The sequence below is a fragment of the Myxocyprinus asiaticus genome, chromosome 31, assembly GCF_019703515.2.
Source record: "Myxocyprinus asiaticus isolate MX2 ecotype Aquarium Trade chromosome 31, UBuf_Myxa_2, whole genome shotgun sequence".
NCBI classification, from domain to species: domain Eukaryota; kingdom Metazoa; phylum Chordata; class Actinopteri; order Cypriniformes; family Catostomidae; genus Myxocyprinus; species Myxocyprinus asiaticus.
In genome coordinates, this window is record NC_059374.1 from 41,361,083 (window position 1) to 41,386,110 (window position 25,028).

Sequence of the window (25,028 nt, forward strand, 5' to 3'; positions counted from 1 at the left end):
AAAGTCTGAATGGACCATTTTCCTAAAGTGAGAATCTAATAGCAATAAACTAACAATTTACATCTTAAAAATACTGTTAGCTTAAGTTAAGTATAAATGGGCTGACTATGAAATAATGGGAACTTTCTCATCAGAAGCAGAGAACTCTACTAGCCAGGATAACTAATAATTTCTATTAATAATAACTAATAATCGTAGACGATGACTTCTCTGATTAATTTTCACAAAATTAAAACAAAACTGTTTGTCATGAAAGGCACGTAACATGCTGATTAATAAAGCTAAAATTTGACGGAAAATTACGTTAGTCTAAAAAGGTGACACATGAACTTGTCCTGTCACAAACCTGCATTAGCTGAATCATCCGAGTCATTTATCAGACAGATGAAGATAGTTTCACTTTATTCTCATTTTCTTCAGTGTTTTAACGAAAGATGCCAGTCTTCTCCTACATTGCTGCTCACCTTGTCTCCGCTGCTGTTGATTAAAATAACCGTGCCTGAAACTCTACGTAGCCTAATCAGGCTTTATGCAACGGCATGTGTATATCACAAGGGAGAGAGGTAACGCGCATGGAGCGGGAAATGAAGTGTGTTCGGCACTTGAGAAAAAGATAATATAGCGCTGATTGCCCCTGAGTGCTTGTGGTGTGAATAGCTCTGTTGTTTTGATGCACTGCTCACTAAAACTGTAGAAATGTTAAGATAGGACAACCGTTGTCATTATCTCGTGGTCCAGATGGAACCAAGGCGGTCCGCTAATTGGTGACCGCTGTCCTATAGTATTCATCATAAGTGATTCAATGTTCAGAATAGCACATTACCATACTACTTTTACCATTTCTGCAGTACATTACACAAGGATTAAAAAACAAAACAAAAAAAACAAAAAACAGAGAAAAACAGAACTAATATGTCCAGACTATCACAGGAGAGTAAACACTGCTCTCGCCTGATAACACACACACACAAATACACACACACACACAGAGTAGCCCTTCTCTGTCGCATTTGATTTATCCTTTGTCCTCTAATAACTTCTTAAAAAAAAAATACACTGCCGTTCAAAAGTTTGGGGTCACTTGACTGAAATGTTTCTCATGATCTTAAAAATCTTTTGATCTGAAGGCGTATGCTTAAATGTTTGAAATTGGTTTTGTAGACAAAAATATAATTGTGCCACCATATTAATTTATTTCATTATAAAACTAGAATTTAATAAAAATAAATAAAATGTTTTTTGAAATGGATGACTTGGACCGAATAATTAAGAAAAGCAGCCAATAAGTGCCCAACATAGATGGGAACTCCTTCAATACTGTTTAAAAAGCATCCCAGGGTGATACCTCAAGAAGTTGGTTGAGAAAATGTCAAGAGTACATGTCTGCAAATTCTAGACAAAAGGTGACTACTGTGAAGATGCTCAAATATAACACAGTTTTGATTTATTTTGGATTTATTTTAGTCACAACATAATTCCCATAGTTCCATTTATGTTAATCCATAGTTTTGATGAATTTACTATTATTCTAAAATGGAGGGAAAACAAATAATAAAGAATGAGTAAGTGACCCCAAACTTTTGAACGGTAGTGTACATTTACATTATTTTATCACTGTAAAAATCAAAATGGTTCTTGTTTTTTTGGACTGTGTTTGACTGTTTCCCGTTTGTAAGACATTGATTTGTTTTGATCACAGAAAACAACGTGTGAGTCTTTGTGTTATCCCTCTAGCACCTGTGTTAGGTTTTCTCTGTACACACATTTGCCTTCCTACAGGAACTGACATTTCAACCTTTATCACCGCAGTGCACACAGAAGCCTGTGCAGCATAGTCCTGATTTAATTTCAGAAATAACCATTATAGAGGGCCTGGGTAGCTCAGCGAGTAAAGACGCTGACTACCACACCTAGAGTCGCAAGTTCGAATCCAGGTCGTGCTGAGTGACTCCAGCCAGGCTTCCTAAGCAACCAATTGGCCCGGTTGCTAGGGATGGTAGAGTCACATGGGTTAACCTCCTCGTGGTCACTATAATGTGGTTCTCGCTCTCGGTGGGGCATGTGGTGAGTTGTGCATGTATTCCATGGAGAATAGCGTGAAGCCTCCACACATGCTAGGTCTTCATGGTAACGCACTCAACAAGCCACGTGATAAGATGCGCGGATTGATGGTCTCAGACGCGGAGGCAACTGAGATTCGTCCTCCGCCACCCGGATTGAGGTGAGTCACTACACCACCACGAGGACTTAGAGCACATTGGGAATTGGATCACCATTATGTGGGAACAGTGGCCTTTTTCAAAGGAGCCATTTTCTACACTTTTGTAGGGATTTGAATTGTTTGGTATTCAGGCTTAACGATTCTGGTTCCAGTTCCTTAACAGTTACTCAGGATTTTGCTCGGGAATCGACTACACTTCAGGGCTCCAGACTGCAACTAAAATGGTCGCAAATGCGACCAAAAATAATTGATTGCGACAATAATTTAACACCTAGACAGCCGGGTTGTGTGCATTCATATGTGGTTTCATCAGATATCATCTTGTGAGTTATTGAATACATCTTTAGAGCGCACCACCAGTGTGTCTCGCGCTGCTTTTCACCCGTTCTGTTGTGATGACAAGCTCGCTACACCACACATAACAACAAACCCAGCGTGAGAGAGTCGAACAAATGACTCTTTTGAACCGGTTCTTTTTCATGAATCACCCGAAAAGAACTGGTGGTTTGAATTCAGGAGCTCAAGTTAACAGTTTGAATCAGATTCACTTTCTCAGCGAATCAGCCGTCAGTGAGCTCACATCTGGGAGTGCAGACATTTCAAAATAAGAGTCCCAAGTGTATTTCGGGCTTCTTTATAATTAAAAGTCCCGTATTCTGTACCACTTTTTTTTTTCTTCTCCTGTTAATTATTGATTGGGATTGGAGTAGCACAATAAACTGCATCTGGAATTTCTTTCAATTTGCACTCTTGTAGTCTCTGTGTCTGGGCCATCCGTAAAGAAAGACTAAGGCAATATATATATATATATTATTATTATTTTTTTTAATTATACAGTACTGTGCAAAAAAGTTTTAGGCACTTTTGCATAGTGAGGATGTCTTCAAAAATAATGAGATAAATAGTTTTCATTTATCACTTAATGTCACACAAAGTCCAGTAAACATAAAAAAGCTAAATCAATATTCGGTGTGACCACCTTTGCCTATAAAACAGCACCAATTCTCCTAGGTACACCTTCTTTTACAGTTTTTGGCAGATAGGATGTTCCAAGAGTCTTGGAGAATTGCCAGAGTTCTTCTATCTATTTAGGATGTCTCAATTGTTTCTGTCTCTTCATGTAATCCCAGACTGACTCAATGATGTTGAGATCCGGGCTCTGTGGGGGTCATGACATCTTTTGTAGTACTACTTGTTCTTCTTCAATTCAGTTCTATTTGCAAAGGCAATTTTGAAATCTATAATTGGTATTTCCTACTGATAAAGGCAGAATATATAAAATAACCATTTTAAGACACATGTTTTTGTGAAAAATATAATGTGCCTAAGACTGTATATTTATATATGCATATATACACATATGAGATCAAGCTTTTGACACTTAGGGCAATTGAGGGACTTGTTCACAACTATTACACAAGGTGCAAACATTCATTGATGCTCAAGAAGACAACAGACTTCTATATGCATACTATAATTTATGTAATTATCTGTAATGTAGATTCTGAAGGACAGTACTAAATAAAATAAAAAATATTATCTCTTATATTTTTTATTCTCATAATAAATTACGAAAGTGGTGTGAACATTTGAGACAAAAGGGAATGCAATCTTATCTTCTCAACAATATATTGTGTTTATTAAACCAACGATTAATGGGTTATCAGCTGTCTTCCTTTTCTTCGGCTTTCTATCTTGTTTCTGAAAAGCAGTCAAAATCGAGCAATTCTGTGATTTGGCGACTAAAAACAGCCATTTGGCTCCTTAATGTTTTTAGGAGCCAGTGGCTCCTATGTCATTTTTTTTTAGTCTGGAGCCCTGCACTTATGATGCTAAATGCAGTGCTGGGTGGATTACTTGTGAATTGTAATAATTTAATGAACCAAATAGCTTTTAACTGTGTTTGATATAATGGCAAGTGATTTTCTAGTACCAAGTGATCATTTTAGCATGATTACTCAAGGATAAGGTGTTGGAGCGATGGCTGCTGTCTAGATATGATCAAAAATAACTTTTTTTCAAATAGTGATGGTGCTGTTTTTTACATCAGTAATGTCCTGACTATACTTTGTGATCAGTTGAATGCCACTTTGGTGAATTAAAGTACCAATTTCCTTCCAAAACAGCAAAATCTGTACATTATTCCACACTTTTGGCCGCCTGTGTGTGTGTGTGTGTGTGTGTGTGTATATATATATATTAAAATCAAGCTTTCCATGATTTGAAACAAACTACTGTTCTCTCTCTTTGTAGGCTAAACAGAAGTATGAGAAAGAGGAGCGGAGGAAGGCAGAGAGGAAGGCCAGGGGTGAGGACACCTGGATGCTGCCGGAGGTTGACCTGCGACTTCAGCAGATAGGCCAGGTCAGAGGTCACAGTGGAAAAAATGCCTGACCCCCATCAAACTTAACATGAAATAAAAATTGGCATTATTATTTTAATAAATGTTTCTGGTCTTATTCTGCAGGATTTACCAGTGCATGTTATTCTAAAGAAAAATAATGTTTGCTTTCATAATTTTTCATCAAAAGTTTCCAGCCATTATATTCTGATGACGTAAACAAGGCCATGTGAGCAGGGAATCCCAGCCTAGCTGTATTTGTTCGTTTCTGTCTCACGTTCTTTCCCTGTCTTTTTGCACACAGGAGCATTCAGTGAAAAACAAGAAAAAGAAAAAAGAAAAGAAAGCAAAAAGGAGTAAGAAAGAAAAGCAGAAGAAAGTCAAAAAAGAGAAGAAGAAAGACCAGGAAGATGGCTCTTCTGACAGCTCTGAAGTATGTGTGAAAATGTCTTTGGTGTGTGAGTTTGTTGAGTAATACTGATGTTTTTGTGTTTTTTTTTCCTATGTTAATCCTTGTTTGATTTCAGGGCTCAGAGGAGGAGTGGGTGGAGGCCACACCCCAATCAGGGGGTGGAGACAAAACCTGCAAGGTGGAGCAAAAGACCACGCTCACCGTTAGCTCAACCAATACTAACCAAGTAAGATGCAATGCTATCATGGACCCTTTTCACAGACCGTGATAATGTGTTTCTGCCTTGTTTAGCAGTGTAAATCAAGCAAACTTTTATATTTTAATTATTTAATGCACATTGAAAGCATTACTCGTTGCTTGTTTAACGTGATCCAATTACCTTCAGCATTCTATAATCACAGACTTCAGAAAGAAATTTACTTTCACAGAGAGAGAACGAGAGCTTGTGAAGAGAGAGTGGGTGATTGTTGTCCTACACAGTAAAGCCACTTATTGAAACTTTTTTTCTTTTATCCCTTTTTCTCCCAATTTGGAATGCCCAATTCCCACTACTTAGTAGGTCCTCGTGGTGGCGCGGTTACTCACCTCAATCCAGGTGGCGGAGGACAAGTCTCAGTTGCCTCCGCTTCTGAGACCGTCAGTCCGTGCATCTTATCACTCGGCTCATTGTGCATGACACCGCGGAGACTCACAGCATGTGGAGGCTCATACTACTCTCCGTGATCCACGCACAATTTACCACGCGCCCCATTGAGACCGAGAACCCTTAATCGTGACCACGAGGAGGTTACCCCATGTGACTCTACCCTTCCTATCAACTGGGCCAATTTGGTTGCTTAGGAGACCTGGCTGGAGTCACTCAGCACACCATGGAATCTAACTCACGACTCCAGGGGTGGTAGTCAGCGTCAATACTCACTGAGCTACCCAGGCCCCTACTTACTTAAACTTAACATTACTGTTATTACTCCACCTAAAGAGCCCTCTCTCTCCCTGAGAGTCTTAAGGGGTGTTTAAATTGACAGCGATTTGCAGTAGAGCTCATTCATTCTCAATGACAGCTGAAGGTTTGAGGCATCATGAGCAGGCTCAGAAGTAATCTGTGTTATGAGCTTTTATTGTGTTATACTGCAGATATGTTTTGCACAAAGCTCACTCACACTTATTTTTATTTTTTTTGTTCCTTCCTTAGAGAGATGAGTGGATGACCTTTGACTTCCTGGCTATGAAGACCACCTCTGTAGCAGAGAGACGAGCACAGAAGGAAGCGGAGAAGGAGGCAGAGAGGGAGAAAGCTCAGGCCATCGAACAGGTGTGGAGTGTGTCCTGAAATAACGTATAATTTGTGTAATGTATAATTGGTTGCATTCTTAGGCTGTTTTAACACTAGTGCTTTTGTTGAGGACCTAAGATCGTTTTGCATTAGAATTCAGTTTTGTTATGTTTTTGTTGTGCAATGAATGTGACATTTGTGTTTGATGTGTTTTTGTGTGTTACTCTCTCTCTCAGGCTGGTCTTCACAAATTAGAGTTGAACCCTTACTGGAAGGATGGAGGAAGCGGGTTGCCCCCAAAGGAAACTGCCAGTACTGCGGTTAAAAAGGGTAATTGTAGAAATCTTTACTGTGGTCAAAATCTGAGAGACTATTGTATTACAGTAGCTGCAAGCAGTGCGGAACAGTGTAGCTATGACCTTTGACCCACAAGTGTTAATTCAGACCTTCAGGAATCTTCAGTAATGTCCAGGGTTCCCACAGTCAACACTTAAGTTAAATGTCAGATGTCATGTCTGATTTGATTTCATCAGTAAATTATTATTTAACTGGATAAGCATGCACTTTCATTAAATAGCCTATGTATTTTTTTAAAGAATATTTAGATGTAATCAGAAACAATTCTATTTTTGAAAAATACAATTTTTAATTTAAAATATTTTAAATGTATGTAATCAGTGACGGTGTGTAAGCAGCATAGAGTTGAAGTCAGACGTTTACATACACCTTATGCCAAATACAGTTAAACTCAGTTTTTCACAATTCCTGACATTTAATTGTAGAAAACATTCCCTGCCTTAGGTCAGTTAGGATCACTACTTTATTTTAAGAATGTGAAATGTCAGAATAATAGTTGAGAGAATGATTTATTTCAGCTTTTATTTCTTTCATCACATTCCCAGTGGGTCAGAAGTTTACATACATTTTGTTTGTATTTGGTAGCATTGCTTTTAAATTGTTTAACTTGGGTCAAATGTTTTGGGGAGCCTTCCACAAGCTTCTTACAGTAAGTTGCTGGAATTTTGTCCCATTCCTCCAGACAGAACTGGTGTTTTAGTGTCTGTAGCTTTAAATGCAAAGGAGCTGCTGCTCCCCACAGCCCTTTCTGGAAGTGTGCTGTGCCTTTCCTGCTGGTGCCATGGATACCCCGGCGACAACAGTGCAGGATAAATAACACGGAGAACACACTAAATCAATCATCTTACTGTATTGTGCATAACAAAGGTCGAGTTATGAAATAGGAAAAACAGCTTTAGTTGTCGAAAATACCACTATCGTTTCATAATCGTTTTTGAAATAATGACCGGTTTTATTACACGGAAAATCTTCATTGCATGACCACTCAAGTGGGACTTTGGAGGATGGCAATCAGTTTAAAACCTAGTGAGCTGCCTCCGGAGGCAGCATTTTAAGACATCATAGACACGCTTCCGATGCAAAGGCTGTTGCAAATGATAGGTATCTTAATTATGCTGCCAACTAAGATATTTAGTTTTGGCCATACTCTAAGGTAGCATCATATGTATACTTCCCTGGGTAGGCGATCCCAGAATGCACCGTGTTGAGCTCGGTGGAAAAATAAATCCAAGATGGTGAACGAAGCAAGATACCGTTTTATTATAATATACTTATAATCCATTCAATACTGAAAAGTATAGTTAGAAAATATAATAGAAAACTGACTATTTTACCCAAATGTGTGTGTACTATGCATATTTATGCTCATCAGTGTATCGCTTCGTTCCTTTTGTGTCACCTGTATTTAAACTATTGAGACTATTTAGCAGAGACATGCCAGTTTTATTAAAATGAATTGGAGAAATTGAAATGCTCAATGGTCAACAGATGGAGACAGGAAGTCCCACCTTACATGTAAAAGTGCCAATCACCTTTTAGATGCAGACATCGCCTGTCAATCAACTCGAACACTCATGCGCATTAGCTATTCAAGCCGGGAAAATTGCGTGCTTTAGCATAATCTTAGGTAAAGATTCCAGTGTTGTCAAACTTTGCTGATTTGAAATATATTATTTGATCATAATCTTGACTAACTATTTTTGAGATTTTGGTGTCCCTCCATTCAAGTAGAGAGCAGCTGAAATTTCATGACTGAAAATAGCCTTCCGAGAGCATTCCAAAGATGGCTGCCAGTGGACTGACTTGCTAGAAAGACTGTGGCTTTGTTTGTTTTTGCATACTACCATACTACTAGACACAAATGGCAGAAGTAGTAAGATTAGTATGGGTAGTATGCCATTCCAAACTCAGCATTTGATTGAAATCAGATGCGAGTTGAGTCTCGCGTGCGGTCCGTGCGAGGAGCGCTATTTGAATGACATGCGGAGCTGCTGCCTTTGTAGAGCATTACAAATCATTTCAGTTAAGGCCCAGGTATACTTCACTTTGCGCGTTCTGTTCCGTCTCGCACACAGTTGTGTGCGCGCACAGCTTTGAAAGTATACCTCACGTGGATGAGCGCGAATGGATGCGTTCGACACATGCGCAGTACAGTTGCTTTGTTATACACTACCAGACGTTAGAGGGCAGCACCAAGTTGTGTCATTTACAGGACATCCACTCTGAAGGATAAAGAAGAAGAAAAACTGAGGATCCGCCATTAGAGGATGCAAGAACAGCAGAACAATGGAGAAGGATGTGTTCTTCGACTACTAATTGACAATATCAGCCCAACTGTGCGTATTGCCACCTAGTGGACTCTTCTGTCTCAACAGTCAACCTTGCAAATGCGCATTTGTCTGCGCACAGTCCGTGCGGACAGAAAAATCTGGTTGCATGCGGACACCATGCGCGGATGTCCACGGACACTCCTGATGATGAAAATTACGTTGCGCGGACTGTCGCGGAACACGGACAGGTGAAGTATACTTTGGGCTTAAGGATGCTTCTATAGAAGACAGCTGCCAATGCAGGCAGGAGACAGCAAGGCAGCTCACTAAGTTTTGGAACAGACCCTATGTTGTGTTGTATATTGGTGCACATAGGCCTTAATAAAAGTGAGTAAATATTCTTCTTCCTTGGGTTCATTTATTGAACTGTGAATAATAAACTGTGGAAAACATGCATATTTAACTAGATTTTTATTTTATGTATGAAACACTTTGAATCTACATGGCTACAATGGCTGTTTGGTTGAAATATTAAAAAAATCACCCTTTAAACTTTTTCAGAGCAAATGCATAATTATTAAGATATATATATATAGAATAACGCCAATAGTCTTAAAAACAGAGCTACAGCTTCATTGTTATGGAATAAGGTAGTTAGGGACTAGTTGCTACGTTACACAAAGCACAATGTTTTCACAAGTGTTTTTCAAGCAACGTGCAAACAAGCAAATTCAAAAAGCAAAATTGCAAACATTAAAAAAGTATAAAGTGCAAAACTTACAACTTGCAAATCTGAAGTTGGGTCACGGAGAGTTGGTATCAATCCATCCTTGTTCCTTAGCTTGGAAGCAAATCCAGCCTTGTGTTGACCATCATTGATGAAGCAGTCTGAGTTGGCACAAGCGGCTCTATGGAGGAGATACATATGGTGGACTGTGCGCTGCTAGCTCAGGTTGTGCATGACATGAGTAATTTTTCCAACAATTGTTTATAGACAGATTGTTTCACTTTTAATTGACTATATCACAATTCCAGTGGGTCGGAAGTTTACATACACTAAGTTAACTGTGCCTTTAAGCAGCTTGTAAAATTCCAGAAAATGATGTCAAGCCTTTAGACAGTTAGCCAATTAGATTCTGATAGGAGGTGTACTGAACTGGAGGTGTACCTGTGGATGTATTGTAAGGCCTACCTTCAAACTCTGTGCCTCTTTGCTTGACATCATTGGAAAATCTTTTTCTAGGAAGACCTTAGAAAAAAAATTGTGGACCTCCACAAGACTGTTTCATTCTTGGGAGCAATTTTCAAATGCCTGAAGGTACCACGTTCATCTGTACAAACAATAGTACGCAAGTATAAACACCATGGGACCACGCAGCCATCATACCGCTCAGGAAGGAGACGCATTCTGTCTCCTAGAGATGAACATAGTTTGGTGCAAATCAATCCCAGAACAAGAGCAAAGGACCTTGTGAAGATGCTGGAGGAAACAGGTAGACAAGTATCTATATCCACAGTAAAACGAATCCTATATCGACATAAACTGAAAGGCTGCTCAGCAAGGAAGAAGCCACTGCTCCAAAACTGCAATAAAAAGCCAGACTACAGTTTGCAAATGCACATGGGGACAAAGATCTTACTATTTGGAGAAATGTCCTCTGGTCTGGCGAAACAAAAATTGAACTGTTTGGCCATAATGACCATCGTTATGTTTGGAGGAAAAAGGGTGAGGCTTGCAAGCCGAAGAACACCATCCCAACCGTGAAGCATGGGGGTGGCAGCATCATGTTGTGGCGGTGCTTTGCTGCAGGAGGGACTGGTGCACTTCACAAAATAGATTGCATCATGAGGAAGGAAAATTATGTGGATATATTGAAGCAACATCTCAAGACATCAGCCAGAAAGTTAAAGCTCAGTCGCAAATGGGTCTTCCAAATGGACAATGACCCCAAGCATACCTCCAAAGTTGTGGCAAAATGGCTTAAGGACAACAAAGTCAAGGTATTGGAGTGGCCGTCACAAAGCCCTGACCTCAGTCCGATAGGAAATGTGTGGGCAGAACTGAAAAAGTGTGTGCAAGCAAAGAGGCCGACAAACCAAACAGTTACACCAGTTCTGTCTGGAGAAATGGGCCAAAATTCCAGCAGCTTATTGTGAGAAGCTTGTGGAAGGATACCCAAAATGTTTGACCAAAGTTAAACTACCTTATTTACACTCTGAGATATATAATGTCAAATCAGTAAAATAAAGATAAAAAAGAAAAATTTTGGCTCAAAAATATTTGCTTTTTTGTAAAACAAAATTTAGCAGTTTCTTAGGCTGAGTGTAAGAATTGATCATAATCTATATTATTAAAAAATTAGAAAATCTTTCTTTAAAATTATACCAAACACAAAGTCTTTAATTATAGGTATGCCACTGAAACAAGAAAATCTTTAAAAATGGCCTCAGATCTTAAAGGATTAATAATCACACTAGGACATGACGTGATTTTGATTTGTGCGCTGAATGTTTACGGAAATACATTCGTTGTCAAATGTTATCTGTTTTTGGTATCAGAATTTTTACAAGCGCGAGTACAAGTTCATAAACACGGTACCGGACCTGATTCCGATACCACTGTTTTGCATACTTTAAAGTGGGGAAGTATGCATATTCAGATGTGGGGTCTGTCTCTGAGCAGTAGAGAAACGGCACACAAAGCTGTTCTGTACATGCTGAGCAGGAAGCGTTTATTTCACAGATGTTTTAAAGAGATTTCTCTCTCAGCTGGAGTGGTGAATGACGGAGGGGTGAGCTGGCTCAGGAAGTCGTATCAGAGGATGAAAGAGCAGGCCGACAGAGAACAGCGCAGTGTGGAGAGCGTGGTTGCAGAGAGATACGGGGTGAGCAAACAAACGCACATCTCTCCCTCTCTGTATGACAAAATAGTACATTTGCATTGCCAAGCGTTTGCAGCTTAGCTGTGTATGATGACAGTAGTGCAGAATAAGTCTTAAAATTATTGTAGGTTGCATGGTTTGTAATGCTATTAACCCTTGAAACCTCAAAACTGCTGTGTAAGAAAGTAACAAACAACATATTTAACGAAAGGCATGAATTAATTTGCACACTAGGGCTTAAACAGTAGCCCAGGGTGTGAAATTTGCACCCGCAAAATGCAACAAGGCTGAATCCAGCTCCTTATTCGCAAGCTCCTTGTCCAAAAAAAATGCAGGTATTTCATGAACGGGTAAGTTTGCTCATCTACCTGCAACAGTGGTGTGCAACCTGTAAGACGTCTTGGAGTAACATGACAAGAAATACTGTTAAATACAAAGACACGCTTGAAGAAACACTGATGCGCTGTTTGTTCAGAGGCCTGCAGCGGGAGCGTCTCATGGAACACGTGCATGTAAATCCGCATCTCTGCAGGTTCGCTCAAATATATCTTTGTATTAAAGAAACAAAGATGAAAGTTATTAAATCATAAAATAATACAAGACCATGTTCACCTTGAACCTAAAATTGAGTTCTATTTTATTGTCTTTAGGCAGCATTATTTTGGGAACACAAGGGGATTTATTAGGCTTACACCTAATATGAAACTAATATGTTGATGGGTAATGGTTTATTTTTATTATAATAATTATTATTATCTTTAAATATATAATTTTCTTTAGTTCTTAATTTTTAGGCTATTAGTAATTTCCCACCTGTTGTCATAGTCGGTACGGTAACTGTTTGGATTTGGGAAGGTGATTATGTAAGATTTTTTTGATCATTTCCTTATTTTAATAGCTTTAATTTTGTTTAATTTGTTTAATTAAGTGCTGTTTGAATTTAGAAATATCTTAATAAATAAATAATGCATAAATATTCAACGACCCTCTGCAGGGAGGTTGATGATATAATCGGATATCACGATATTTTTTAAGTCGATTATCGATAAAATATTTTTTACATATCGCCCAGCCCTGTTGCACACAAAAATGTAACACCAATTAAGGGTACAATAATAAATAATAAATACTAATGAAGAATAAATTAAAAAATAAGTCATTGCCAAATTGGAGCAATACAGTAATTATGAACTACTGTATCATATTAAAGTTTAATGATAGAGGCAACACGCATGCACATTGGCTATACAAGCTGAGAACATTTTGTTTTTTAACGTAATCTGAGGTAAAGAAGCACAATTTATGATACCAGTGTTGTCAGGTGTTATGGCTGATTTGAAATATGTCCTTTGATCTAATCTTGACCAACAGTATTTGAGATTTCGTTTGTTTTCCTATTCAAGTAGATAGGAACTGCACTGGCATGACTGGAAATAGCCTCCCGAGAGCATTCCAGAGATGGCCGACAGTGGACTGACTTGCTAGAAAGACTTTGGTGATATGATAAATCTATGTAGTTGTTGTTTTTTAAAATAAAAACATCATGCTTCAATCAGGAATCAAAAACATCGCATTGCACAGTAGAAAAGATGGATAACGGCCACGTCCACAATAATCTGTTCTCTTTTGAAAACTCAATTTTTAATTCCCTAATATCATTGTTTTTAAAAAGAATGCATTAATGTTGGGAATTGGGCATTCCAAATTGGGAGAAAAAACAAAAAAAAGAATGCATTAATGGAGAGCGTTTTCTAAATGCTCCTTTTTCAGTGTATGAAAAGGCCGTTCTAGTATGGATGAGGTCTAACCATTGCGAAATTAATGCGTTTTCAAATGAAAACATGTTAGTGTGGACGTGGCCTAGTAGTATGTTGTTGATTTTGAAAACATAACCCCTGATGTTAAATGCTTGCAAAAGCTAACAAAAATAAAATATTTATAATAATTAATTAATAGTATTATACATTGTATTGATATTAGATCTGTCAGAATTATCGCGTTAACGCACTTGATTGATTTAAAACATTTAGCACATTAATTTGACTTAATTACAGCATAAACACTGGTGTGAAGGGCAGAACCGTTGTAATGTGTCCAACAGGAGTCATTACACTGACGCACACTTCACAAACAGACAGCGCCAGAGCCCTTCTACCAAGATGAGACTACAAGCTTAGCATAAATTAGCATAACGCGGCAGTCCCATAAACATTCTATGGGCGGAACTGTCTTAACGCTAAAGTTGACCGTTACGCTCTGTCCTATGATAGAGCAGCGGAGGTTGTTATCTCAGTAAATAAAAGAATCTCTGACAGCACTTCCCTGTCAGTGATAAAATGATGAAGAAAGGAGCTCTTAGCGCTATTTGATGTACAAAAAAATCCCAGATGAGACTTGTGACAGAAATCAAGTATTTTTCAGCCTATCTAAGGCGCATGGTGAGTTCAAAGCGGCGCTCCACGCTGGTGTTGCCTCCCTGACGCGAATCATGAACGCAGCTTCACGATTGCTGTAGGAAAGCGACAGTCACAGTCTACCGGCAGATTAATATTGTGGAGGATGAGAGTTTAAGACATTTAATGCCCATTGCAATGAATATGCAACCTATGTGAGGACTCATTCTTTTACTTAGTCAAACTCCCACTTAGACTTTGGGAAACGTTTGATGTGATTTGAATTGGTGATATTTTAGTGCATTTCTGTGTTTTATATTATGGAAGGCTTTGTTTGGAAAATGTTAAAGCATTATATTGCTACATGTTTTGTTTTCTTCCTAAAATGGAAATACATTTTGTCAAAGAAGTATACATAGTGTCAAATTTCATCACTTTTAAAATCTGCGATTAATCACGATTATAAATGTTAATTGTCTGACAGCACTAATTAATATTAATTAGGGCAGGGATATTTGACTGTTTGACACCTTTTTTTAAAATGTACGCAATTAATGCAGTATCCGGGGTTTTTTTTCACTTCCTGAAACTTTGTTTTCCCCCACTTCCTGTGACTAAAATTGGCATAGATAAATTGCCAGCCAGTACATGCTCAACTCGACTACACATCCTAGCACAGAAGTCATTTGTGTGGAGCAGTGCATGCTTTTTCACTAGGCACGATGCATTTCCCGGGCATAATAAACACGGGAGCGGATTTACTGCACGGAGAATGGAGACTTCAGCTGCAAGCAGTAAGTCAGGTGTGGGAGAGATACGGGGAAGCTGCCATATCTCTTCACATTGCTCGAAAGCACTCACGGTATGGTTACGTTCACCGCACGAGAGAGACCCAGCATGTGTGCGATAGAGACTGAACTTAAGTTTATTTTGCCAATAAAGCTTGATATGAATTGAATCTGCCCATTTGATCCTATTATTAAAAAAGTCCACTATAAAACGGCAGAAGATTTTGCCCAACGTTTAATTACAGCATGTCCGCTGATTTTATGGCATGTATACATATAATTTTATATAAGATTTATACCTGTAAGAATTTGTCTAATTAACTCTGTCTACTAAAACAATTTAACATGTTTATATTTAAATAATTTAAATAAATGGTGACTAACCAATTTCTTGCAAGTTCTTTGAGACGAAGTAAAAAAAAAAAAAAAAAAAAAAAAAAAATATATATATATATATATATATATATATATATATATATATATATATATATATATATATATATATATATATATATATATATATATATATATATATATATACGTATATACATATATATATATATATATATATACGTATATACATACATACATATATAAATGTGAAAACTACCTTTAATTATTGTGGTCGTTGCCATTTTTATTTGCTAGCTTACATAGAATTCAGAGTTTGCAATTTGTAATTACGAGTTCTACAAATACGTAAATGCATTTTAGAAGACAGAGTCTCGTAATTACGGTAACTCCGACATGATGTGAACGCACCGTAAGTTTCAATGATTCTCTCTCCTTCTCTGCAGTCCATGGAAGAGTTCCAGAATAGACTGCAGGAGGCGGAGGAGGCTGCGTACGGTGAGAAAAGAGAAGAGAGGGATGAACGGAGAGGAGACAGAAACGAGAGGAGAGAGAGATGGAGACGAGACGACAGAGAAGAGGGGAAAGAGAGGTGGAGGAGAGAAGACAGGGAGAAGAGATGGAGAGAGAGATCTCCTGACAGAGAGAGAGACCGCGGCAGGGATAGAGAAAGAGAAAGAGAGAGAGAGGGCGACAGTGGGAGGAGCTCTCATGGCCGTGATGAACGTGATCAGAGATCCAGGGCCGATCCGAGACACGCTTCCCGATCGGACCACTCTGCCTCTCTCTCCAGCCTCGGGGCCAAGTTCCTCAAACCGTCAGACTCTAACAAGAATATGAGTGGAGGGGCGGGGTTTAGGAGGGCAGGACTGACAGGCTCTACGTCCAGTCAGAGTTCAGGATTCAGAAAACCTGATGATGATGATACTGGTGTTGTTGCTGCCTGGAGGAAGAGCGGCGCTGTGCAGGACGCAAAGGAGATGGCAACCCCGCAGAAAGACACTGACAAGAGCGCCGCCCTGCTGGAAGACAGCAAAACAATAGCAACAACAACCGCAACAGTGAGCAGGTCAGAATTACCACACACACTTTTAAGCATTTCTTGAATTCTATAAATATTCTAAAACTCCATTCTTACATTGTACAAGCATTCTAGAACTCACTATTTAAATTCTACACGCTATAAGCAGTTGTGTAAAAACAGAAATAACGTGCAGTGCTCATGTTGAAACTGTCTGTGATTTATGGGAACATTTAATTCACTGTTACCGAATGTGTGCGTTAACCTCACAGTTCAGAGAGTGAGGAAGAGGAGGAGGAAGAGCTGATCCTGACCGATGAGGAGATGAATAAATTGGGAGCCAAACTCGTCAAGGCAGAACTCATGGGAAACAACGTGAGATCATCAAAACACGTACCTCCTACATGCATGCCCCAATTAATCCCCAGTACACCTTATAGATCTGAAATAGCCATGTGGTTAAGGGTCTTTGCATACTCCAATGTGCCTATGATGCCTAAATATTCTGTCTAGGTAGGCAGCTCACTTGGTTTTAATAGGGATTTATGGATTTGGGTTCTGATTCCGGTTCCTCGTAATGAATCTGGTTCCATTAACAATTCTTAAAGTACTTTCAAAGATTAAATATTTGGAAAATGTAAAAATTGACCTTGGCAGTCTGTTTCCAAATTATGAGATTTGAACAGAACAGATAAAATAAATCAGAAATAAATTCTTGCAAAAGGTGTGATTTACACAGACTTTTTAGAGGCAGCATTAATGCAATTCCGAACAATCTATATATTTAATAAATATATATGAAGGCTGACGATTTAACTAGTTAATCCAATGTGATTAGTTACATTACAAAAAATGTGTTAAAGAAAATTAACGCAATTAATCATGTCCAGTGTTGGGTAACGTTACTTTTAAAAGTAACTTGTTAAAATATTGCGTTACTCCTTAAAGTAACTTAATTAGTTATGTTACTTTTGCGTTATTTTTGCATTACTTTTTTATCACCACCACTCTCTTCTGCTATGAATTCCGTACAAATAAGCCATTCATTGCATACAAGAGACATAACATGTCATGCTAGCTACTGTACAACACTAATATCAAAACAAAATAGTAAACAAACAGATATTTAGAAAGTCTACAATCAGTAGATCTTCACGTCATGTTAATAATAACAACTCAATAACAGGAATATGCATGATTTGTTTTTCCATCGACATGGCAGCCAGCATGAGAAACGAAGAATAACCACTTTGCAACAAAGTTCGGTGCCCATCGGCAATGCCAGAGTCAACTTGAGATGTTTTTCAGAAGTCAAAATTACATGGGGAATGCCAACCTAAAATGTTCAAGGAATAAGTCTGATGAATAAATGAATATTTTTCACTCAAGTCATCTCAGTGCAAGCTTGTTTTGTGTTGATGCACGGTGCATACTGTGGACAGCCTACTGCAAATGTGCATGTTGATACAACTTGGGCACACAATGCTACCAAAATGTCATAAAAATGGTATGTTTCACAAATCACATTACTTGCTTTTTATAAAACAAAAATGTAGAATATTTTAAGAACTTGAGACATTTTGTCTGCATACACAAACCATGTAGTACGTTGCTCGCAGCCGCTGATCCAGAGTCAGCTTTTCTCATCCCATCCTCCTAGTTACGGGGAGCTCTAACACTGTGCAGTTCGGCTGCATATGTCAGTGAATTGAGTGAGTATTTCACCCTGTATATCATGCTGTGGCCAGTGGAAGGCTAGTCTTATAATCCCTCTACTTAAATGCATTTACTGATTTTTTTTAAAATTTTTGTATTTATTTTTTTATAAATGCAGCATGTATTTACACATAGATCAATCACGTTTCACTCAAACAAATGTTCAGTGCTTTAACACAAAGCAGTTCAGATGCAAACTGATCCTAGAGAAGTAGTTACTGGCAGCTTTAAAACAAAGCAATTCAAATGCACAAACAGTCAGTGATCATTCCACGTTGTATGTAACTGTATAATCATGCCGTGGCCGCAGGAAAACTTCTCCCGGCTTATGCCTGTACTATATTATACCACGAAAATGTTTTTACACACTTTTAAATGCAGCCTAAATGAATCAATCGCGAGAATCAAAGTTTCACTTACCCCGAATGTTACATTTTGACAAAATGTTGCCTTATGAGGGCACATTTCTTAACTCTTGCTGTGATTGTCATGACAACGGCAAAGTTTATGACGGCTGGTCATGTAGGCCCCAGTGTACAAAAAAAACCAACCGCTGCGAATAATGAGTACAGCTGTATTCCACTGAAGCGTTCAGATTTAAATTGCTTTACCAGCATTATTTTGTTGTTTTTAAAACATAAATCTCAGTATGGGCTAAAAGAAGACTTGTTGTGCTCAGATGTTATGGTCTAAAATAAAAGAATATCGCATTACTCGTTACTCGGAAAAAGTAATCTGATTACGTACCGTGCGTTACTTATAACACGTTACCCCCAACACTGATCATGTCCTCAGACCATAATAAGGAATATTACTACCATCGGAGAAATTTAAGCTTGAACTACCACCTGTATTCAGCAGGGGGCAGTAAGCGAAACTCCATCTGTATAAACAACGCGCAGCTGTACAGACAACAAACCACACTCAGGCTTGCTAAAGACTAGCGACAGCACAAAATGAGAATGCGTTCTTTCATTCGAAAACAGCTGGATGGAGTGCAATTCCGAATGCAGGGATCTCGAGATGTGTTTTTCTAAGATTCAAACTATGTTTAACTTGACACAGCGACCTAAAAACCTTGCTTGTGATGCAACGCTACCAAAGATAGATGCTCCAAAAGTGTTCGTCTGATGCATGTGTACATTTCCCTTGAACAGCCCTTATAATAAACCTATTTGGGATAGATAGGCTTATGTACAGTAATACGGAAATAAAATATAAAATGCCTTCAAAAGTTACTTTTTGTTTCGTTTTATCAATGCTTTACTCGTCTGTCAAAATGTATTGCATTTGAATTAAATACATTTTTATAATATTTATTTTATTAATAATTATATATAACTACATATAATTATTTAATCATATATACAATTATTGTTAATTGAGGGCCTTTCTCAGTTAATATTTATATATGCAATTAATTATAGTTAGTTCGATTAATAAATTGGCACATCATGTGAATAATTTGATTAAAAACTTTAATCGATTAACAGCCCTAATATACATTATATATACAGTATTGTGCAAAAGTTTTAGGCACTCGTGAAAAATGTTGCATAGTGTGGATTTTTTCTAAAATAATGCCCTTAAATAGTTTTAATTTAGCAATTAACATCATACAAAGTCCAGTAAACATAAAAAAACTAAATCAATATTCGGTGTGACCACCTTTGCCTTCAAAACAGCACCAATTCTCCTAGATACACCTGGACACAGTTTTTCTTGGTTGTTGGCAGATAGGATGTTTCAAGCTTCTTGGAGAATTCGCCACTGTTCTTCTATTTAGGCTGTCTCAATTGCTTCTGTCTCTATGTAATCTCAGACAGACACAATGTTCAGTGGGGGGCTTTCTGGGGGCCATGCTATATGTTGCAGGGCTCCCTGTTCTTCTATTTGCAAAAGGAATGTTTGGGAGTCTAAAATTTTAATTTCCTGTTGACACTAAAGCTGAAGATCTAAATAGCCAGTAGTCATCTCTTAGATACCAGTGTTATGTGTCATTATAAATAAACTCACGTCTCTGTAAAACAATCTAGTTTACCAATCTACAATGTGATTGTCTCTCATTTCAGGCTTTGGTGGAAAAACTAAAAGCACAGATGGATGCTGCGCGTCGAGCAAAAGAGAACCGAGCTCAAAGGAAAGACCAGACAAAACAGGTAAGAGAGAGATACAAAAGAAGAGGAAAAAAGAAGCTGCATTTGTGTGTATTATTCATGTACCATATTTGACATCAAGGCTGATCATACAGGATGCATTCTTACTTACAAAAACAACTAGACACAGCACAGTATTTTGGAAAATTTGTTAAAAGTTTAACTGCTTGTAACTTGACACAGCATCTTAAAAAGGCACTGCTCATGACGTGAAATGCTTAAAAACAGCAAGATGCGTCATAGCCAAAGATATCGGTCGAGTGCATGTTTACTTAGACCAACAATTAAAAAATAGCGCAAATGGCCGCAAGAATGCCTCCTGCGTGAACTGCCCATAACAGACCAACAAGTGACCAGTGACTGACATGTCGGTCGCTGTTTTTGCTGCCTGTTTTATAAAAGTAAACAAGCTTGTTGTTAAAAAAAACCCTCACTCGTGGTAAATTTACTGTAACTTAAAGCGTATTGTGGCTTATTGCTGATGCTGAATGCAGTGGTGTTACTGTTTTTGTTTCAGGTGTCAGCACAACCAGATGCAGAAAAGGAAGTTGTACTTTTCAGGACTGACCAGTCAGGACGAGCCTGGCCAGTCAACGCACCCACACAACCTCAGGAGCCGAGAGGAGGACGAAGAAAGAGAAAAGCGGTGAGACACAAATTCTTACAAAATAACATACTACTACTTTTTTCCGAGAAGTGTAGTTGAACTACTTTAAATGATAGGTAACATGTAGCTTGACAAACTGGGATGTCGCTCCCCCAACACTGTTTTCACAGAGATCATGTTTCTTTCTCTTATGTGCACATGTTTAGGTCGAGACGCACCAGGACGGCGAGCGCATGCGTTATTTTGAGGATGATGATGGTGTGGATCTGCGAGAGATGGTCAGACGAGAGAAGATGAGCACAGCGGAGGATCAGAATGCTCTTTACTCACGGATGGCTGCCAAGGTGAGTGCTAGTCCCCTTCACACAGTCTTTACACACCAAACGCTAATAAACAAAAGTGTGGAATGTGATTAGCCAATCACAACGGAGGTCATTTACATATACACCGATGATCCAAAACATTATGACCACTCACAGGTGAAGCGAATAACGTTGATCATCTCCTAACAAGCCCACATGTCAAGGTCTGGGTAGATTAGATGGTAAGAGAACAATCAGTTCTCGTTGTCAACGTATTGAATGCAGGAAAAATGGGCAGGAGTAAAGACCTGAGTGAATTGTTATGGCCAGACAAGAATCTCTGAAAGGCAAGGCTTGTGGGTTGCTCCCAGTCAGCAGAGGTGAGTACCCCGACACTGGTCCGAGGAGGCACAAACCAGCGACAGGGTGTTGGGCGCCCAAGGCTTATTGATGTGTGAGGGCAACTAAGGCTATCCCGTCTGGTCTGAACAGACAGAAGGTCTGCTGTGGCACAAGTCACAGAAAAATGTTAATGATGGTTACGGGAAGAATTTGTCACAACACACAGTGCATCACACCCTGCTGCGTATGGGGCTGCGTAGCCGCAGACCGGTCAGAGCACCGTTGATAGAGCCTATGATGGGCATGCGAGTGTCAGAACTGGACCTTGAAGCAGTGGAAGAAGGTCGCCTGGTCCGATGAGTCCCGTTTTCTTTTACATTACGTGGACGGCCGTGTACGTGTGCACTGTTTACCTGGAGAAGTGATGGCACCAGGATGCACTGTGGGAAGACAACAAGCCAGTGGCGGGAGTGTGAAGCTCTGGACAATGTTCTGCTTGGAAACCCTGGGTTCATTCATGTGGACATCAAGTTGGCACGTGCCACTTATCTAAACATTATTGCAGACCAGGTACACCCCTTCATGGCAATGGTATTCCCTGATGGCAGTGGCCTCTTTCAGCAGGATAATGCGCCTTGCCACGCTGCACACATTGTTCAGGAATGGTTTGAGGAACATGATGAAGAGTTCAAGGCAGTGGTTCCCAACCCTGTTCCTGGAGGCCCCCCCCAATACTGCACATTTTGTTTGTCTCCCTTTTCTGACACACCTAATTCAGGTCTTAGAGTCTCCAATAACAAGCTGATGAGTTGAATAATGTGTGTTTGATTAAGGAGATATCCAAAATGTGTAGTGTTGGGGGGCCTCCAGGAACAGGTTTGGGAACCACTGGTTCAAGGTGTTGCCCTAGCCTCCAAATTCCCCAGATCTCAATCCGATTGAGCATCTGTGGGATGTGCTGGACCAACAAGTCCAATCCACGGCGGCTCCACCTCGCAACTTAGAGAACTTGAAGGATCTGCTGCTAATGTCTTGTGCCAGATAACACAGGACAGCTTCAGGGGTCTTGTAATGTTCATTTCTCGGCGGGTCGGCCCTGTTTTGCCGGTATTCGGAGGACCAAAGCATATTAGGCATAAGGTCATAATGATTTGGCTCATCAGTGTATGTAGAGCTCTTGAAGGTACAGTAGCAAAGTATTTTGCTGTTTACTCCCCCCGACGTTGTTCAAACTTATGCTGTTATTTTTCTGTGGCACACGAAATTCCCAAAGAATGTTTAAACTGCTCTTTTCCATACGTTTATATAGTGACTATAAATTATGAATAGATTTTTTTTTTTTAATTTCTTCATAAGACAGACTGGGAGCAACAGATGGTCATTGTGAGACTACAGTATTCATGACATCAGTCTCTCCCTCTCGGTCTCTTTCTCTTTCCTATTCTTTGTCTCTGAAATGATTTGGTGTTTGATTTTAGACAGGGCAGGGCTACTAAACTCAAGACGTCATGGTCGCTATAGAGATGAGAAATAAAAGTGACAAACATTTGCACATTTTAGCTTTGTGGCATGTGTGTCCATTTCTCTGTCTCTCACTGCCAAGTTATTATGGCATAGCAGCTAAAAGTGTTATTTATATATTTATTTTTCCATTTTCACCAACAGTAACCAAGATTATGTGTGTGGTTGTGTGCTAGTATGCAAGGCAGCACTGAATTGATATTTGTCTCTGCCTTCTTCGTCATCATTGTCTTTGTTATTGTCTTCCATATTGTGCGTTTTCCTTATTTGTTTATTTTTCTGCTTTTTCGTCATTACCGAATTTTCATAGACTTTTCTTTGTTTATTTGGGCATCAACTTCATTTTCCTTGTCCTTTTTTCCCCCCATCTGTTTGTTTTCGTTGTCTTATTTTTTTCACCGTCTTTTTTCTGTTGTCGTCATCTTTGCCTTCATGTTTTTCATTGTGGTCTTGTTAATTTTTCTCGTTTTCCTTGTCTATTTCTTATTTTCTCATTGTCCTTTTCATTGTCGTCCTTTTCTCGGCCTTCCTCATTGTCTTTGTTTTTTCTTCGTTGTATTTTTTCCTTGTCTTTTTCTGACATCAATCGTCATTGCTTTTCTTATCTTTTTCTATGTGGTCTTGTTTGTTTTTCTCATTTTATTCTTCGTCGTCTTTTTCTTCGCCTTTATTTCATCATCTTTTTCCTGTTGTCCTCATATTCCTTGTCTTTTTCTGTCTTTCCATGTCTTTTCTTTGTCCTCTTGTTTCTTTTCCTCATCTTTTTCTTAGTCGTCTTTTTTGTCCTTGTTTTTTATTCGTATTCTTAGTTTTTCCTAGTCTTTTTCTGCCATTTTCCTTGTCATTCTTTATTGTTGGTTTTCATCATCTTTATCTGTCTTTTTCCTGTTGTCTCCGTATTCCTTATCTTTTTCTTTCGTTGCCTTTGTTTTCCTCCTGTTTTCTATGATGTCTTTTTCTTCACCGCCACCTTAATTTTCCTCAACTTTTTCTTCATCGTGGTGTCTGTCATCATCTTTGTCTATTTCTTTTGTCCCTGTCATCATTTTTCATGTCTCTTTCTTTGTGCTCTAGTTCGTTTTCCTCGTCTTTTTCTTAGTCGTCAAACTATTTGTTTTCCTTGTTTTTTTTTTTTTCTCATTTTTTCCTTTGTCCTCTTGTTTTCTTTGTCATATTTTTCTTCATCGCCTTCTGGATTTTCCTCAACTTCATTGTGGTTTTTCTGGTGTTATTGTTTTTTTTTTTCTTGTCTAGTTCTGTCATCTTCATTTTCCTTGTCTTTATCATGTTTGTCTTTTTCATCTTTTTGTTTCGTCTTTTTTCTGTTGTCTTCATTTTCCTTGTATTTTCTTTGACGTCTTGCTCAGTTTCCTCATCCTTTTCTCTGTCTTCCTCCTCATTGTGTTTTTCTGACTTTGTATTTTCCTCGTCTTTTTCTTCATTGTCTTTTTAGTCATCATCTTCACTTTTCTTATCCTTTTCTATATGGTCTTGTTAGTTTTTCTCATCTTTTTCTTTGTCGTCTTTTTCTGTCCTCCTCGTTTTTTCTTAGTCGTCGTCTTTATTTTCATCTTTTTTTTTGTCAACTTTTTTGTCATATTTTTGTTTGCCTTGTATTTTTCTGGCATCCTCATTTTCCTCGTCTTTGTCATATATTTCTTTGTCATTTTGTTTGTTTAAAAAAAAAAAAAACAATTGTTCATTTTTCTTTTTTACCTTAAAATAATTCTACAAAGACTCCAGCCTTGTTTTGTAGATTTCAGTCTTAGGTGTGCTGTCCATTTTAGTTTTTTTGACAACTTATACTTTTCAATTATTAAGGATAAAATTAAAAAAATCTACCATTTACTGTTACATTGTTCACCATTTAAATTGTTCACCAACAGCAGTGACAGTGAAAAGAGTTTGCGTTATTCGTTGATTATTGTGTACAGTCGACGGAAAACAAGAATTGCCATGACAAAGGCAAAGCATTTTTGATGCAGCATTTAGTTTTTACAGAACAAAAACCGGAACATAACAAATAACTTTACTATTATTTTACTCGCAAGCACTGATATTTAATTCAGAACTTG

General features: G+C 38.5%; 1 protein-coding gene across 1 annotated transcript in view; it reads left to right on the forward strand.

Annotated features, from left to right (window-relative positions):
- The window catches only part of cwf19l2 (CWF19 like cell cycle control factor 2), a 40,158-nt gene that overhangs the window by 3,619 nt on the left and 11,511 nt on the right, over window positions 1–25,028 (forward strand). The window contains exons 2-12 of the mRNA XM_051666240.1: window positions 4,475–4,585; window positions 4,867–4,995; window positions 5,090–5,200; window positions 6,167–6,286; window positions 6,484–6,577; window positions 11,644–11,759; window positions 15,735–16,357; window positions 16,582–16,684; window positions 20,098–20,184; window positions 20,699–20,827; window positions 20,995–21,132. Coding sequence (XP_051522200.1) covers window positions 4,475–4,585; window positions 4,867–4,995; window positions 5,090–5,200; window positions 6,167–6,286; window positions 6,484–6,577; window positions 11,644–11,759; window positions 15,735–16,357; window positions 16,582–16,684; window positions 20,098–20,184; window positions 20,699–20,827; window positions 20,995–21,132 — 1,761 coding nt within the window. The remainder of the gene's footprint in view (window positions 1–4,474; window positions 4,586–4,866; window positions 4,996–5,089; window positions 5,201–6,166; window positions 6,287–6,483; window positions 6,578–11,643; window positions 11,760–15,734; window positions 16,358–16,581; window positions 16,685–20,097; window positions 20,185–20,698; window positions 20,828–20,994; window positions 21,133–25,028) is intronic.